Source organism: Fukomys damarensis, unplaced genomic scaffold (assembly GCF_012274545.1).
Source record: "Fukomys damarensis isolate Sample0158 unplaced genomic scaffold, DMR_v1.0_HiC HiC_scaffold_5, whole genome shotgun sequence".
NCBI classification, from domain to species: domain Eukaryota; kingdom Metazoa; phylum Chordata; class Mammalia; order Rodentia; family Bathyergidae; genus Fukomys; species Fukomys damarensis.
In genome coordinates this window covers 15,928,299-15,942,858 of record NW_022900917.1, presented here as the reverse complement: position 1 = coordinate 15,942,858, position 14,560 = coordinate 15,928,299, and the positions used below count along the sequence as shown (strand labels likewise).

The following is a 14,560-nucleotide window of genomic DNA, read 5'->3' as shown; positions in this document are numbered from 1 at the left end:
AACCAATTACTTTTTATCTGCATTTGATTTTGTAAGAAACAGAGTATTAGAAAACACTATTATATTTTAGCAACAGCAGGAAAATGAGGATGTGTGTCACCATGATATACAGACAATTAATTGTCACTTTGATTCTATAGTTTTACACTTGAGTTTTTTCATAATCTGTAAATGTGAAAAGTGATCTTATAATTGGAAAAGGATATTTTGATGACAATTAAAAAATAACTGTTGCCTGCCAGAAGTGTTGCTGTTACATAATTGTGATAAGGAAGTGGAAATTTTTGTGGATATGCTTATGTTTTGTGTGTACTTTTTCTTTAAAAAACTTTTGCAAGTAATGTGAAATGAAGTACTTGACATAATGAATTTGCGAGTCTTGTTAGCCATCAAAAAAAAATTGCTTTATTCTTGACTCGAAAGGCTGCTTTCCACATATTTTCCTTGAAATTTTAAACATCCATTTATTTGCAGCATTTTTTATTAATGTGTCTGACTTTTAGATATGCTCCTATAATTATTGCTGTGACCCAACAAGAAGTTTCAATCAACCTCCTTCCCCTACTCCAAAATGCTACTTAACAGTATCTAATTCATGTAAATAGAAAGTATTTTAATACACCCTTTGATACTGCCCCATCATTCAAATGTGGTTTTATTCACTGCTCCTAAAACACTATGGATCTTGCCAAACTCTGGGGCGAGCTAGTAAAGCTACCTATCTCAATACTGTACATTAAAAAAGAGGAATTAGATGTAGTTCCCTAGCTACCAGTACAGCTTTCAGCACCTTCTCCATGATGGTGGCTAGTGTCTGCGCTATATGTAGCTGTGAAAGGATGGGAAAATGCGCTGAAATGATCTAAGAAGTAAACTATCAACTTGACATGTTTCCCTAGCTATTGAAAACCTTCTCATATTGAAACCCATTGATAGTGAAACTGTAGAATTCCTCTGCTTTAAGTACCATCTGGTTGTGCTCAAGGCTTTAAAGCTGTTATCTCCACATAAAATTCAGAGTCTTATACTTTTTTCTTCATTGAACTATTCATTTTTAAGCCACAAATATTTTTCCAGCTCTTTCAGATTTTATCTAAAAGTATATTTTAACAGTATTTAAAAAGTTCTTAAACAATAACAATTTATCTTGATGGATAGCATGCTGTGTTTTTTCATTTTATTTTAATTAGCCATTGTGGAACCAAATTCCCTTTTGTTTTAATCTTTTGAATATTGTTTAATTATTGTTATCGTGCCAGATATCTTAAAGGTTATTTTACCAATACAGTTTCATTTAACATAACCCATATGGAATCAATAGCCTAGTTTCCTAAAGTGAATGCTTGGAAAATCTTACATTCATATGTTAAGAGTATACATCCTTTCCTCATTAGTTGGAAAGTACAGGGATTTTGGCACAGGTTCTGTGTGGAAGCATTGTGCAGCTTTTATATGGATTTTGTTTTTAGCCTTTGATGACACTGTTTAGAATAGGAAGTATCTAATAAGTAAAGCATTTTGTCTCAAGTGCTGCCAGTGTGTTTAATATATGCCTGGAGGTCTGAAACATTATCTTCTTCACTACAGTAATATGCATTTAATTCTCTGAAAGCAGAAGGTCGAACTTTTAAAAGGGACACAAAGTACATTTTCAAACAGAATAATTCAAAACATATGGAGCAGAGGAGCAGAGTAATGTACAGTTGGTTTTTATGATTTAATCATGATCATGTTAATGCACACCAGTAGCTAATTAAAGAAAACTTTTATTGTTCATTTTAAGTAAGTTAGGTAAAGACTGGGAGAGCTGATGTAACAGCGCTGCCCAGAGATACATGCAGCATCACCAACAACAAGCAGATAGTGCTGTTTTTGACAACTTATTAGTCCCATTGGAAAATAATAAGGCAGAAGTTATTTTCAGAGTGATCACATCACTTTTTATTTCCTCAAATGAATGGGAAATTTGATGTCCAAGTTCAGAGCCCAGCACACTTAATTGTGAAATGTTTCTCAGTAGTGGGTCAGATACTTTTCAATATAATAGATAAATTTGCAGTGGACAAAAGACAAACAGTGGGTCTTTAAATATGTCTCAAAATCCTGTTTATTTGTTTCACTGCTACAAATAATTTGGAAGCTTAGAATAAATAGAGGAAATTTTGGCTTTTTAACCAAGTTTTGAAAGTTAATATTCTAGTACTGAGAAAGTTGTGCCTTTTTTTTTTTTTTTTCTTCTTCCAATGAAAGTCAAAGCCTTTCATGTCTGGGTCATTGGTTCACATTCCATTCTGCTCAGTAGTAACTAGAATTAGTTACCATCTGACTTCTGTTCGGTAACCTGTGTGACCTTAGCTGATAGCTGCCATCCTGCCCCTGCTAATTATTTATATCTCAACATCATGCCACTTGACATGTGCTAGGGTCTAATGGCAATCTCAGCATGTAATAAGACTGCACAATAAATTTCTTTATCTTTCTCTACAGGTTTGATTTTTCATGTTAACACCTATAGGAGCACTTAATTTGCTTTAGAGGAGGAGAGGCTCAGTTTTGAATGTATCTGTAAATCAGAAGAAAATCCTGTGTGCATAAAACTAGTTTCATGTAGTTAATGATCAGGAGAATAAAAATAGTTTATGAAGCTGGAACTTAATTTGACTTTGCCATAGAACTCAATCTGACTTTTTTGTTAAATCATATATAGATATTTAGTTTGGGATCCCTCAAAATGTGGGCAGTAAATCCTAGACTACTTGTAGTATTAGGAATTCCTAGTTGACAATGTTTAGAAGTCTATTTGGAATTTTCATCATAGGGATAACAGCTTTAAAATTAAGCTGTTGTCTTAAAAACGGTTGTCTTTATTTTTACTGAATTTCTAAATTAAATTTGTTCATTTTATTCATTCATATATTCAGTCAGCAAGTAGTGATTACATTTTACAAGGCAATATGGTATGTTCTGAGAATACCATCATGGTTTTTTTTCTTACCAGATAGCCTGCTAGCTGTCTCACCTGGGCCTTTCTTTTCACCCCCTTTTTTATTATTAGTAGTACATGTTGGTAGTATATACTGTTTACACCCTTTATATTGGCACATCCATATAACACATCTTAACTGCTTTTTTCGTTCCCTTTCCCTCCCTTATCCTCTCCTCCATCTTTTGGCCCCTTTTCTCTTTTAGGTGTTTCATTTTATTTTGTTTTGTTTTTGAGACAGGATCTCCCTATATAGCTCATAGTGGCCTTGAACTATGTAGCTCAGCTTGGCCTTGAACTTGCTGCCTCAGCCTCCTGAGTGCTGGGAGCATGCACTACCAGGGCTGGCCCTTTGCCTTTTTAGAAAGATCACCTCCCTACTTCCTACTACCTCATCTTTTATTTTGTTCTTTTTTTATACTTTGGGTTTCTCATATAAAAGAAATGATGCAATACTTAGGCTTGTGTGTCACATTTATTTCTCTTAACATTATAGTCTTATTTTCCTATAACCTTTTGATTAACCTTTTTTGCCTTAGTTTCCTCAGCTAGCAGATGGAGCTAACAGTACTATCTTCAAAGAGTTATAACACTTAGCAAAGAAAATGTATGTAACTCACTAACAATAGCTGGCAAATAATAAACATATTTAGTAATATCTTTTTTAAATTTTCAATTGCTTTCTCTAAGAGAACACAGTGTGAAAAGTACCATATAAATGGGTTGTTTTAAAAGCATAGGCATCAGCCAGTCATGGTAGTGCACACCTGTAATCCCAGCAATCTGAGAGGCTGAAACAGAAACAGGGATATAGCTCATTTGAAGGCCATGGGTTTAATCCCTAGTACCAGCCAAAAAAGAAAGAAAGAAAAAGAGAAAAGGGGAGAGGTAGAGAGGGAGGAGACGTGGGGAGGGAAGGGATGAGGAAGGGGAAGGGGACGAAATGGAAGAAGGAGAAGGGCAAGGGAATATGGAAAAGACTAGCAGTATCTGGAAGGTTTATAGGCATCTTCAGTAAGGAGGTGAAATTTTTAAAATTTGCCCTTTAATGAGTGTAAGATCATTGCATCTACTCATCTAATGCTACAGCATCCTCACATATTACTGTCCCACTATGAAGATGAAGACACAGCAGGAACTGGAGAGATGTCTGGAAATGTGTTCAGCTCGCAGAGTAGGAAGATGCAGATCAGGAAAGACCTCCTGAATATGTCTAAGAAAGACCATACAGAGTTGGTATTACCAAGTCTTCATTCACATATGTTTACATATTAACAGTCATTAATTCTAGTCTCCCAGGTAATTTTTTTCACTTACTATTTTATCAGAAATAAACATATCACCAAGGGCCAGGGATTTAGCTCAGTGGTGCCGCCACCTGCTTCACAAGTGCAAAGTCCCGAGTTCGATCCCTGATACAAAAAAAGAAAAAGAGACATACCATGAGACATTTATGGATCCTTTTCAATATACTAGGCACTGCACTTCACCCTAATAATATACATAATGTGGTCCATTCCCTCTAGCAGGACTTCACCTGACAGGAGACAGACCATAACAGATGGAAATGTCAGTTATTTACTATATGCCAGTCACTATGCTGGCTTTTTTAGGTAGACTCATTCACCAAATCCCTATAATGATCCTTTGAAGAATTATTCTCATCATTTTATGGAAAAGATTATGTAGCCTCAGAGATGTTTGTCCAAGGTCATATAATTAAGAGTGTTGAACTTGATCCCAGGTCTCTCTGTCTGCAGAACTTATATACAGCCATGTATCACTTAACTATGGGAACACTTTCTGAGAAATGCACCATCAGATGATTTCATAGTTACATGAATATTATAGAGCATACACAAACCTAGATGGTATAGCTTACTATGCATATAGGCTATATGGGGGACTGGGGATGTATATACACATTTGTGGTGTAGCCCTTGCTCTTTTGTTATGATGAACAAAACTATACAAAATTAAGGCAAGCACAAGAGAAAATGATGCGATCACAACGAACTGTAGTAAACACTAAATGTAGTAGGCTGTGTAGGCATAATATTGCCTAAGATTTCACAGAAAAAAATTTTATAAGTACATACCCAATGATAAGGACAGTAGTATAAAAACACAAAAATAGGTTATTTTTTTATCATTATCAAGTGGTACGTTCAAAATTGTATGTGTTATACTGTGCTTTTTTATGGCTGGTGGCGCAGGGTTTTTTGTTATTTATATGGTTGTTGTTGTTGTTACTGGAGATTGATCTCTGGACCTTGTGCTTGTGAGGCAGGCGGCGGAACCACTGAGCTAAATCCCTGGCCACGGAGGGTTTGTTTACCCCATACAACCACAAACATATGAGTAATGGATTGCTCCATGACATTAGGGAACCAAGGACATCACTGTGTAACAGTAATTTTTCAGCTCCATTATGCTCTTGTTGGGCCACCATCCAATATGCCATCCATCATTAAACAAGACCTTGTCATACACAACTGTATTGTGAAACTATCTGCTACTGTTCTATCTCTAAAGAATATTTTAGTAGAACATAACCCATCAGTAATAGAAGTATGAATAAAGTATTGAGATCACCAGAAAGACAATAATTCTCAAATTCCAGCTGTTTTAATGGATACCTAAGAAATTGTCAGCTACAGCAAACTCATGGAGATGCTCCACCACAGAAATAGCACAGTACAGTTAGCATGATTTTAAAAAAGCATGGTGTCAGGGCCAGGGATGTAGCTCAGTGGTACCATGCCTGCTTGGCAAGTGTAAGGTGCTGAGTTTGATCCCAGTACCAAAAAAAAAAAAAGTATGATGTCTTCCAAGAGCTGGGGTAAGTTGTTTTATTTCAAATTGCTAATGGTATATTTTTGTAACAGGGTGTCTTCATCAGCAAATATGAAATCGATTAATAGGAAATAGTATTTTTAAAAATTTAACTGTTATATCATTTGTTAATTAGTTCTTAACATTCTCATGATGAGCCCTTGGCAAACAACTTATTTAGCACATGTGGCAAAGTGATACTTTTCTTAACCAATCAAATTAAAAACTGATAAGTAATATCCAGTACTTGGAGAATATTTTTCCATCACTAGCAGTAATGTAAATCAAGGCAGCCATTTTGGAAAGGTAGCAATATTTTAAAACTTTTAAAATTTTATAACATTTACCTTCTAATTCTTGTCATAAAGAAATATTACTGCATGTTTTTCATAGGTATTTGTTGGCAAAAACTGAAAACTTATATGTCTAATTGTAAGGAAATGGTTGGATAAATTATTCCTAACACTAAATGAAGAATATAATAGCATGTCAAAACTTAAGTTATAAATTTGTGTCCACGCCAGGGGGTGTGGCTAGAGGAAAACGTTTGAAAGGAAATGCACTAAATATTACTGCTTAGTTGTATTTGCTGATTAGACAGGAATGGGGAGGATTTTGTATTTTTTCTTTATACTCTTGGGAATTTGGTTTTTTTTTGAGGGATGGGTTGGTTTTTTGACTCAGGGTCTCCCTTTGTAGTTCAGGCTGGCCCTGAACTCACTATATAGCCCAGGTTGGCCTTGAACTCATGGTGATCCTCCTGCCTCAGCCTCCCAAGTGCTGGGATTGCAGGTGTGTACCACCGTGCCCAGCCGCTTTTGGGGATTTCCTATGGTTACACTGATGATTCTGAACTACTTCAAAGATACAGCAAGTGAAATATCAAGGTGCTGAATAGATGACTGGGAGACCTGAGAAAGTAGAGCTAAGTTCTTAGTAATCGTAATAAAACTGCTTCTGGCACCAAGTAGATCCTTTTTTCCTGTTCAGGGAGTCTGCTGTAGAAAATGTTGGGAACTAGTAGACTTTATTGCCCAAAGGAAAAAAAAAATTTACCCTGACAGGCTTTAATTACTGACTTGATTTTACTTAATCATTTACATTTGCCCTTGTTCAAAATCTTATTATAGGTGGGGAAAATAACCATCTTCTTAAATGACAAGCATTTATTTAGATCACTGTTCTTTGTGTCTCATATTATAGGACTGCTGACTTTTCTTTCCCTTTTTTACTATTCAAAAATCTATAAAATGGCTTGAAACAAGGGTAAACAATATAACCTGCAACCTAGATAAAATATAATTTCAACCAATAGTGAACATGATTTAGAAAGTTTATTGTATTATTTATAAAATCACTATAAAGAATGCGTAATTATTTGAAGAGGCATTTTTTAAAACCGGCTATATTAACCCAAAGTAAGTATAGGTCTGACACTCAGAAGTATATTTTACTGAAATGTACATTTGATGCTTTTCTCAAGTATTTCATTGGCACTCTAACTTTTTTTTTTAATGGGCACCTCCCTAATTTGTTTTTATGATTACCAGATTATTACAGTAGGATTATTTTTAAGTCTTCTCTTAAACATACACATTGTTTATATACCAACACTTGTATCTAATTTGAAATATCCTTTTCCCTACAGATTTCTAAACAAGAACTGAAAAAAATGGATACATTTGACGGAGGCATGGCTGAAACCTCCTCTCGATATAGTGGTGCTCAGGACAGCGGAATTGGCAGTGACAGCATCAAAATCAGAATAGTGCAAATCGAGCAGCAGAGTGGTGCCAGTCAGCACCGGATCGCCCGTCCCTCACGCCAGTCATCAATCGTAAAGAATCTCAATTTCATTCCCTTTGACATATTTATTACTGCTAGTAGAATCTCACTAATGACCTATTCTTCAAGGGCCTTGCCCAAATTGAAATCACAAGAACAGAAGGAGGATGGAAAAACAGGCAAGAGTTCACTAAATCTCCCAGAAGTTGATTCAGATGTTGCTAAGCTCAACCAGGCAAGTATTTCCACAGTGACAGCAGAAGATCTCTTCAGAAGTAGCACATCTTTAACATCAGGCAGAAAAATAGGGGTTCTCTCTCTTGAAAGTCTTCATGCATCCACAAGGTCATCTGCAAGACAAGCACTTGGCGTTACTATCGTTCGGCAACCTGGTCGAAGAGGAACTGGTGACTTGCAGCTAGAACCGTTTCTGTGTTTCATTGTGTCCCAGCCTTCCTTGCTTCTGAGTTGTCATCACAGAAAGCAGCGAGTGGAAATATCTGTTTTTGATGCTGTGCTTAAAGGGGTGGCTTCTGATTACAAATGTACAGGTAAGAGCCTTCCGATTTACTGGAGTGCTAGTAATTACTACTGTATTAAAAGTTTTATTCCCATAGCTTCAAGACTGATCGAACAAAAAACAGCTGGCAGACGAGACAAGCCTTCTTTTCTCTATAGAATATGTAATGTTCATGACCCACAGCTGAATCATGTTTAAGTAAATGTTTGAAATTCAGAGAGGTATAACTGAATGAAACAGAGACTCTATCTTGGAAACAGAGATGCTTAACAGTTTCTAGCATTTCAGAAGCGTACCTTTTTGTCACATCAGTGCCCCACAGGTATGTTTTCCCATGTCAGTGTAGCTATTCAGGTCTTTTTAAAAAAAGAAAAACCTTAGAATATGAACTGCATTGCTTTGGTATTCTTTTGATCTATTCAACTCACTACAATAGCATAAAATATAATCAAGAAAATGTATTAATAAAGTGAAATGATTTAAAGGTATTTATACATTTACAACAGAACCTTTGTTAATGGCTTTGACTAACAGGCTCTTTTTGCACCAATCACATTCATACCTTCCTTATAACCAGAGGGCCTTCTATAGTATAAAATGAAACCTCTGAAGCCTTTTGAGACTACAAAGGTGAGCAATTGCTCATATTTAGGATGTACAAGCTGTTAAGTAACAAGGTCCAGTGGGAAATGAGTCAAGCAACATGTAACAAGAGACTTTTCTCCTGAGTTAATGTAGAATTGGAGGTTTGCATCAAAGACTTGAGACAGTAGCTCGTCATCTAAGACTGAATATTTAAAGAAGACCCTAGCAACCACAGGTGTCCTGCAGGCATTGTATTGTCAGCAGGTGAGCCAGCCTAGCAGATGGAAGCCAGCAATGAGGCATTTAGAGAATTGGTCTTATCTGAAAGTTAGGTTAGTTTGTTCTTGGCATTAAGGAGAAACATTTTGCATAGCAGGTTCGTGGAGAATAGATAGCAAATGTAGGGGGCAAGATTCAGCCCAAGCAAGTAGAATCAAAGGAAGTTTAACTTTTGCCAATGTTTCATGAAAGTCACTTACTTTAGAAAAGAATAACTGGCCAGTTGCTAAGGAAGAATGACCTAGAATTATCCCCTACTATTTATTGGTCCTCTTTCTAGTGGTGTGCTGAAGCTGTCTAACTCGTTCATCCTGATGTAAGTCAGTGGACTGTTAGACTTTCAGGATCTTTGTGAGCCAGTTGTTAAATCACAAGTACCTTAAGTTAGCCATAGTGAGAGCATACCACACATATTAATGTTGTCAATCAGGTCTCTTATTCTAACATCTATTTTTTAAAGAAGTACATGTACCAACTCCACACAGTAAATATGTACTACTACTACTAAAAAACAAAAACAAAACAAAAAAAACATTTACTAGCAACCAGTGCCCCACTTCAAATATACACTGGTTTACTAAGTACCTATGACATTAATAGGTACTGCAGGAAATGGGATGATGCTGGGGTAGTGGAACATGTTATATAACTCAGGGACTTATGTCTACATATCAGTACTGGGGTTCAAACTCAGGACCTTGCTCTTGCAAGGCAGGTGCTATGCCACTGAGCTCACTCCCCAGTCCTCAGATAGCTCTTTGAAGGTATGCTTAGAATTGGCTCCAACTAGGTATGGGATGAGGTGACTAAATATTAATTCTCTACTCCTCCTTAAGCTCATTGACCTGCACTCACTCTGTAGGTAGATGGCTTCTTCAGTGGCCTCTGTTAAGAGAGACTGGGAAGAGAGTAGGAAGACGAAAGGGAGCTGATATAAAATCGCCTCTTCCCAAACTTGCATTTGTAGATGCACAGTCATCACAGAAATCTCATTTTGCCCAACCTTCAAGACCAACCTAAAGATAGTCTATATATCCTCAGCATGTGTAACTAGTTGTTGCGCTGAGGCAAGCCAGGGTCCACAGTAATAGAAGAAAACTATCAGTGGGGTTTTTCTATTTTCCAAAAATAAGGAGGAAAGTTTATTTTAATCCATTTTATTAATGTACTCCAAAGTCATGTTTATACATTTTCATCTAAGTGTAAATTCAGCAGTTATAAAGGTTCACTCCAAAGATATTCATTTGAATTATTATGTTTCTTTCATTGCTGAGACAAAATACCTAACACCCAAAGTTAAATGAAAGGAGTTTATTTGGCTTACAGTCTGTAGAAATTTCAGTCCATAATTGTCCAATTCCAAGGCAGGGTTGACAAACAGCCTGGCAAAGCAGAAATAACATGGTGCACACAAGGCAGCAAAGGTAATGGGACCTTCATTGAATCTGCCTCTTTTTATTTTATTCAGACTGCTCAGGGTTGGTAGCATTCACACCCTTAATCCTAGTGCCCTTGAGCCTAGCATTGCATCATGAATCAATTCCAGCATCACACACTTTAGATCAAGCCAAGACCACATGAGGCTTTGGGGGGACATCTGGACTCAAACCATAACAGTTATAATCTCTTCCTTAGTTACAATAATAAAGTACTTCTTGTTAGGAGAAAAATTCTTTTATATAAATATATTTTCAGCAGATGAAGCTAGAGTAGAGGTCATGGGCCAATCATGGGTACCTATGTGGGAGGAAAATGTCTAACCTTTTGAGAAGCATAATATTCCTGTGGTTGCCATTCCTCACACGGTAGGCATCTACTTCAACGTGACATAATCCAAATATGATAACACTTAGTCATAGCAAAGTACACAGTAATATTTCTTAAAAATGAATTTGGTGATCTTGTGAAATTTATCGAAAAGCCAAACAAGCAAGTAGTTAAAATACAAAAACCTCAAAAAAAAAAAATGTAACGTTTATTGATTATGCTAGGTATTGTACTCACTGCTACTCTAACATTATTTCACTTCATCCTAATTAAATTCCATCAGAAATGTTACATTTTGTATTACAAATTAGGAAACTTAGAGAAATGAATTGCCCAGTAAGAAACAGAGCTGTAATTCAAAACCAAGCTTTGTCAGAGCTCTGCATCTGGACTCTCAAAATCAAAGTGGAGAAAATGAAGTGGATCCACAGTTTTCTCTGTTAGCCTGTATTGTCCTACTCTCAACCATGCCAATGGTTCCCCCCACAAATTTTACCTGGTACATTTGTATTTCTTAAACATATCCATGCTGTGATTACACAGTACAACATTTGTTGGTGGCATAAGAAACCTGGGTTCAAATTCTGACACAAGTGGTATTCTTATCTCATAGTTTAACTGTGAAAATAAGAGATAATTTAAAAGTAGTTGTAAACTACTTAACTCACATAAATGTATGTTGCTTCTGCTTTAGCTGTTACTGTTAAATAGTAAAAAGATTATTAAACTAAGAAACAGAAAAGCTAGATTTTTGTTACTGGGCCTGCCATTAATTGTCAGAGTGATCTTAGCCAGGTACTTCACTTCTTTGAGTTTCAGTTTCCTTACTTGTAAAATGTTATGACTATAAAAGATATCAACAAGGACCATTCCAGTTCAAAAGTTTTATCATTCTATAATTTAAAATTCATCTTCCTACAAGTGCCTTTCCAAAATTTTTTAACTATACTCCTTTGGCCTCAAGCGGTAAGCCACTATCAGATCAGGTAGTTCTTGACTTGTTTTAAAAATAGAAATTTTCTTTGACACTCTAGAAAAAACACTGACTAGTTTTTTTTGCTATTTTAAATATATGAAATTTTTAAAATGTTAATAAAATTATTTTTCAAGAACTGATCTGGAAAATTCTGTTTTAAATTGATCCCCTTAAATGAACTGCTACAATCTCATTATCAAATTGGTTATCCAAAAAGACTTTATAGAGCACTTGTCCAACCTCCATGAAATCTTTGCTCCATGTCTAATAGTCTTTGGAAATACTGAGATAGTTACCTTATTGATAGGAATAATATGCATGCTATAATGTTAACATTGATGAGAAGGGAGGGACAGTAAGGAACAGTAAATTGGAAGGCTGCTAGCTGTTTCTGATTCCAAAAGTTAAGCAATTAGTGCCTTTTAATTGAAGAAATTAAGGGAAATTTAAAGCTATCATAAGTTCACAATGAGAAAAGAAACATATCTTTCTACAGTATTCATACTTTCTCTTTAGTTATCACAATTACTCATTTTCTATAAGGTACCAGGTGATGGCTTGGTGTCTTAGTTACTTTTCTCTCATTGCTGAGACTAAATACCTAACACCCAAAGTTAAAGGGGGAAGGTTTATTTGTCTTGCAGTTTGTAGAAGTTTACAGTCCATAATTGGCTGGCTCCAAAGCAGGGTGCTACATGACAGAGAGGCAATGGAGAGGAGAAACATGGGGTGCACAAAGTAGCAAAAACAACAAGGGACTTTAACAGTGTCTTTCTGCCCCTTTTATCTTGATCAGACTACCGGGATTTTAGGGCAGTGTCAAACCAATCACTCACGTATAGTGATTTAGTAATCACATTCCCTTAATCCTAGCATCAAATACTCTAGGTTATCCCACCTATGACCCCATGAGGTTTTGAGGTGACATCTAGACCCAAACCATAACACCAGGCAGTAGCAATTTTAGCATATACGTGCTCTCAGTGATCACGTCATTTCAACATTTCAAACTTGCCTGAGGTTGACAGGAAATAGTTTCATTTCTTGAGTTTTTGTTTTTGTTTTTATAAATTTTTAGCACAAAAGTACTTAGTTACAAAAAGACCTAATACAATCTGGCTTGTGTTTATTGATTTCTATGAAAGTCATAAACCATTATTGCATGTGTTCATGTTTCTTGTTTTTTGTTGTTGTTCTTGTTAGTGGGGATCAAACACAGGAACTTGTTATTGCAAGGCAGGCCATGGCACCACTGAGCAAAATCTCTGGCCTGTGCTTATGTTTCTTTATATGAAAGTCATATGAAATAAAAAGTAAATAAAGGAGTTTATTTCATTCTTCAAAAAGCTTATCATGTTCACAGAGTTAGTTCCTATATAAATATAAAATGAATATATGTCAAAATATTTTATATAACTCAATGAATAATTAATACATTTTATTCATTTTGTCAGAATGTTTCAAAAAAAATACATGCACAAGAGACCTGGGCATCTCAGAAATTTTGATTCTAGAATTGATCAGGGTCCAAAAAATGATAAGAGCCTCTTGATCCATCAGATTACTCATTGCTAAAGCATGACTTTGGGTGGTGCTCCAAAAATGGAAATATTTTGGCATTAAATTATAAATATTTTATTTCATGTTACATATTAAGGAGACCATAATGAAGACTCTGCAAACAATGCTCAAATTCCTTTTAGCATTGTTAGAGTATGGTATAATACTACAAGGTGATTCCACTAAATTAATATAGTTTTCAAAATCAGTTTCCCTCCTATCTTACATGATCAACTTGACTTATTACCTTAGAATGAAGCTTTTTTCCCTGTTGCACTATCATTTCTACACTCTGATAATCTTTGGGAATAGTCATCCATTCATTCATTTATTCAGTTTGAACACCAGCTATTTACTAAATATATTTTATATACAAGATGCTGAGGAACCAGTAATTAATAAGACACAGTTTCTCCCTTCAAGCCTCTCACTTTATTTAGTAACCATACTTATTGTAATTGATAATTTAGCAGAACATAAATCTTCATGTAATGGGGCACTATCAAACACTTAAATTACTTAAGTAACAGAGCAACTTCTATTTCCAGGGAGTCAGTTTAGGAAAGCTAATATCACTTGTAAGGAATGGTTTAAGAAAAATGTTTCGGTACAGAAGACTGCTCTCTAAATTAGTATTTTTGTATTAGTAGTAGATTAGATCTAACCACAAGTTAGATTATTTTTAATATTCTATTTAATTTATTTGCCTTTTGGTTATATGCTTTTTTGTAATACATTTTAGTGCTTGCTGTGTGGTTTCCAGTATATATTGCCAAATCTTTCACAGTCTTATTTAGAGATAACATTTTATCACTTCAAAAAATGTACAGTTCTGCCTTCCTATGTTAGAGATTTTTTACTGTCCCCCATTTATGTTTTATCTTGTATGTTACATGTATTGTATTAAAAATTCTACCAGATAAGGTTTCAGTCTTTGCTTTAGTAATTCTGTTTTTAAAAAGTGAAGAGCAAAACTTAGTCTATTATATTCCCAGATATTTGCCATATCCACTACTCTTCCTTCATTGCTCAAGTTCCACTTTCTCCTGGGTACGTTTTCCTTTAGCATTAAGAACTTCCTTTTGCATTTCTTTTAGAGCAGGGCTGCTAGCAGTTCTTTAGATCTGAGAGTGTCATTTTTTCCCTGTCTCATTCCTAAGGGATATTTTTGATGGATATAAAATTTCTTTCAGAACTTTGTATTATTCCATTGTCTTCTGCGGATTCTGATGAGATATACATGTTTGTTCTAATCATATAGATTTTATAT

The 14,560-nt window shown here is 35.4% G+C and overlaps 1 protein-coding gene across 3 annotated transcripts in view; it reads left to right on the top strand.

Annotated features, from left to right (window-relative positions):
- Vps13b (vacuolar protein sorting 13 homolog B) overlaps positions 1-14,560 on the top strand; it is a 675,222-nt gene that overhangs the window by 447,561 nt on the left and 213,101 nt on the right. For all 3 annotated transcript variants that reach the window (XM_033759979.1, XM_010619560.3, XM_010619559.3), the window contains exon 34: positions 7,467-8,154. In XM_033759979.1, the coding sequence (XP_033615870.1) occupies positions 7,467-8,154 (688 nt within the window). The remainder of the gene's footprint in view (positions 1-7,466; positions 8,155-14,560) is intronic.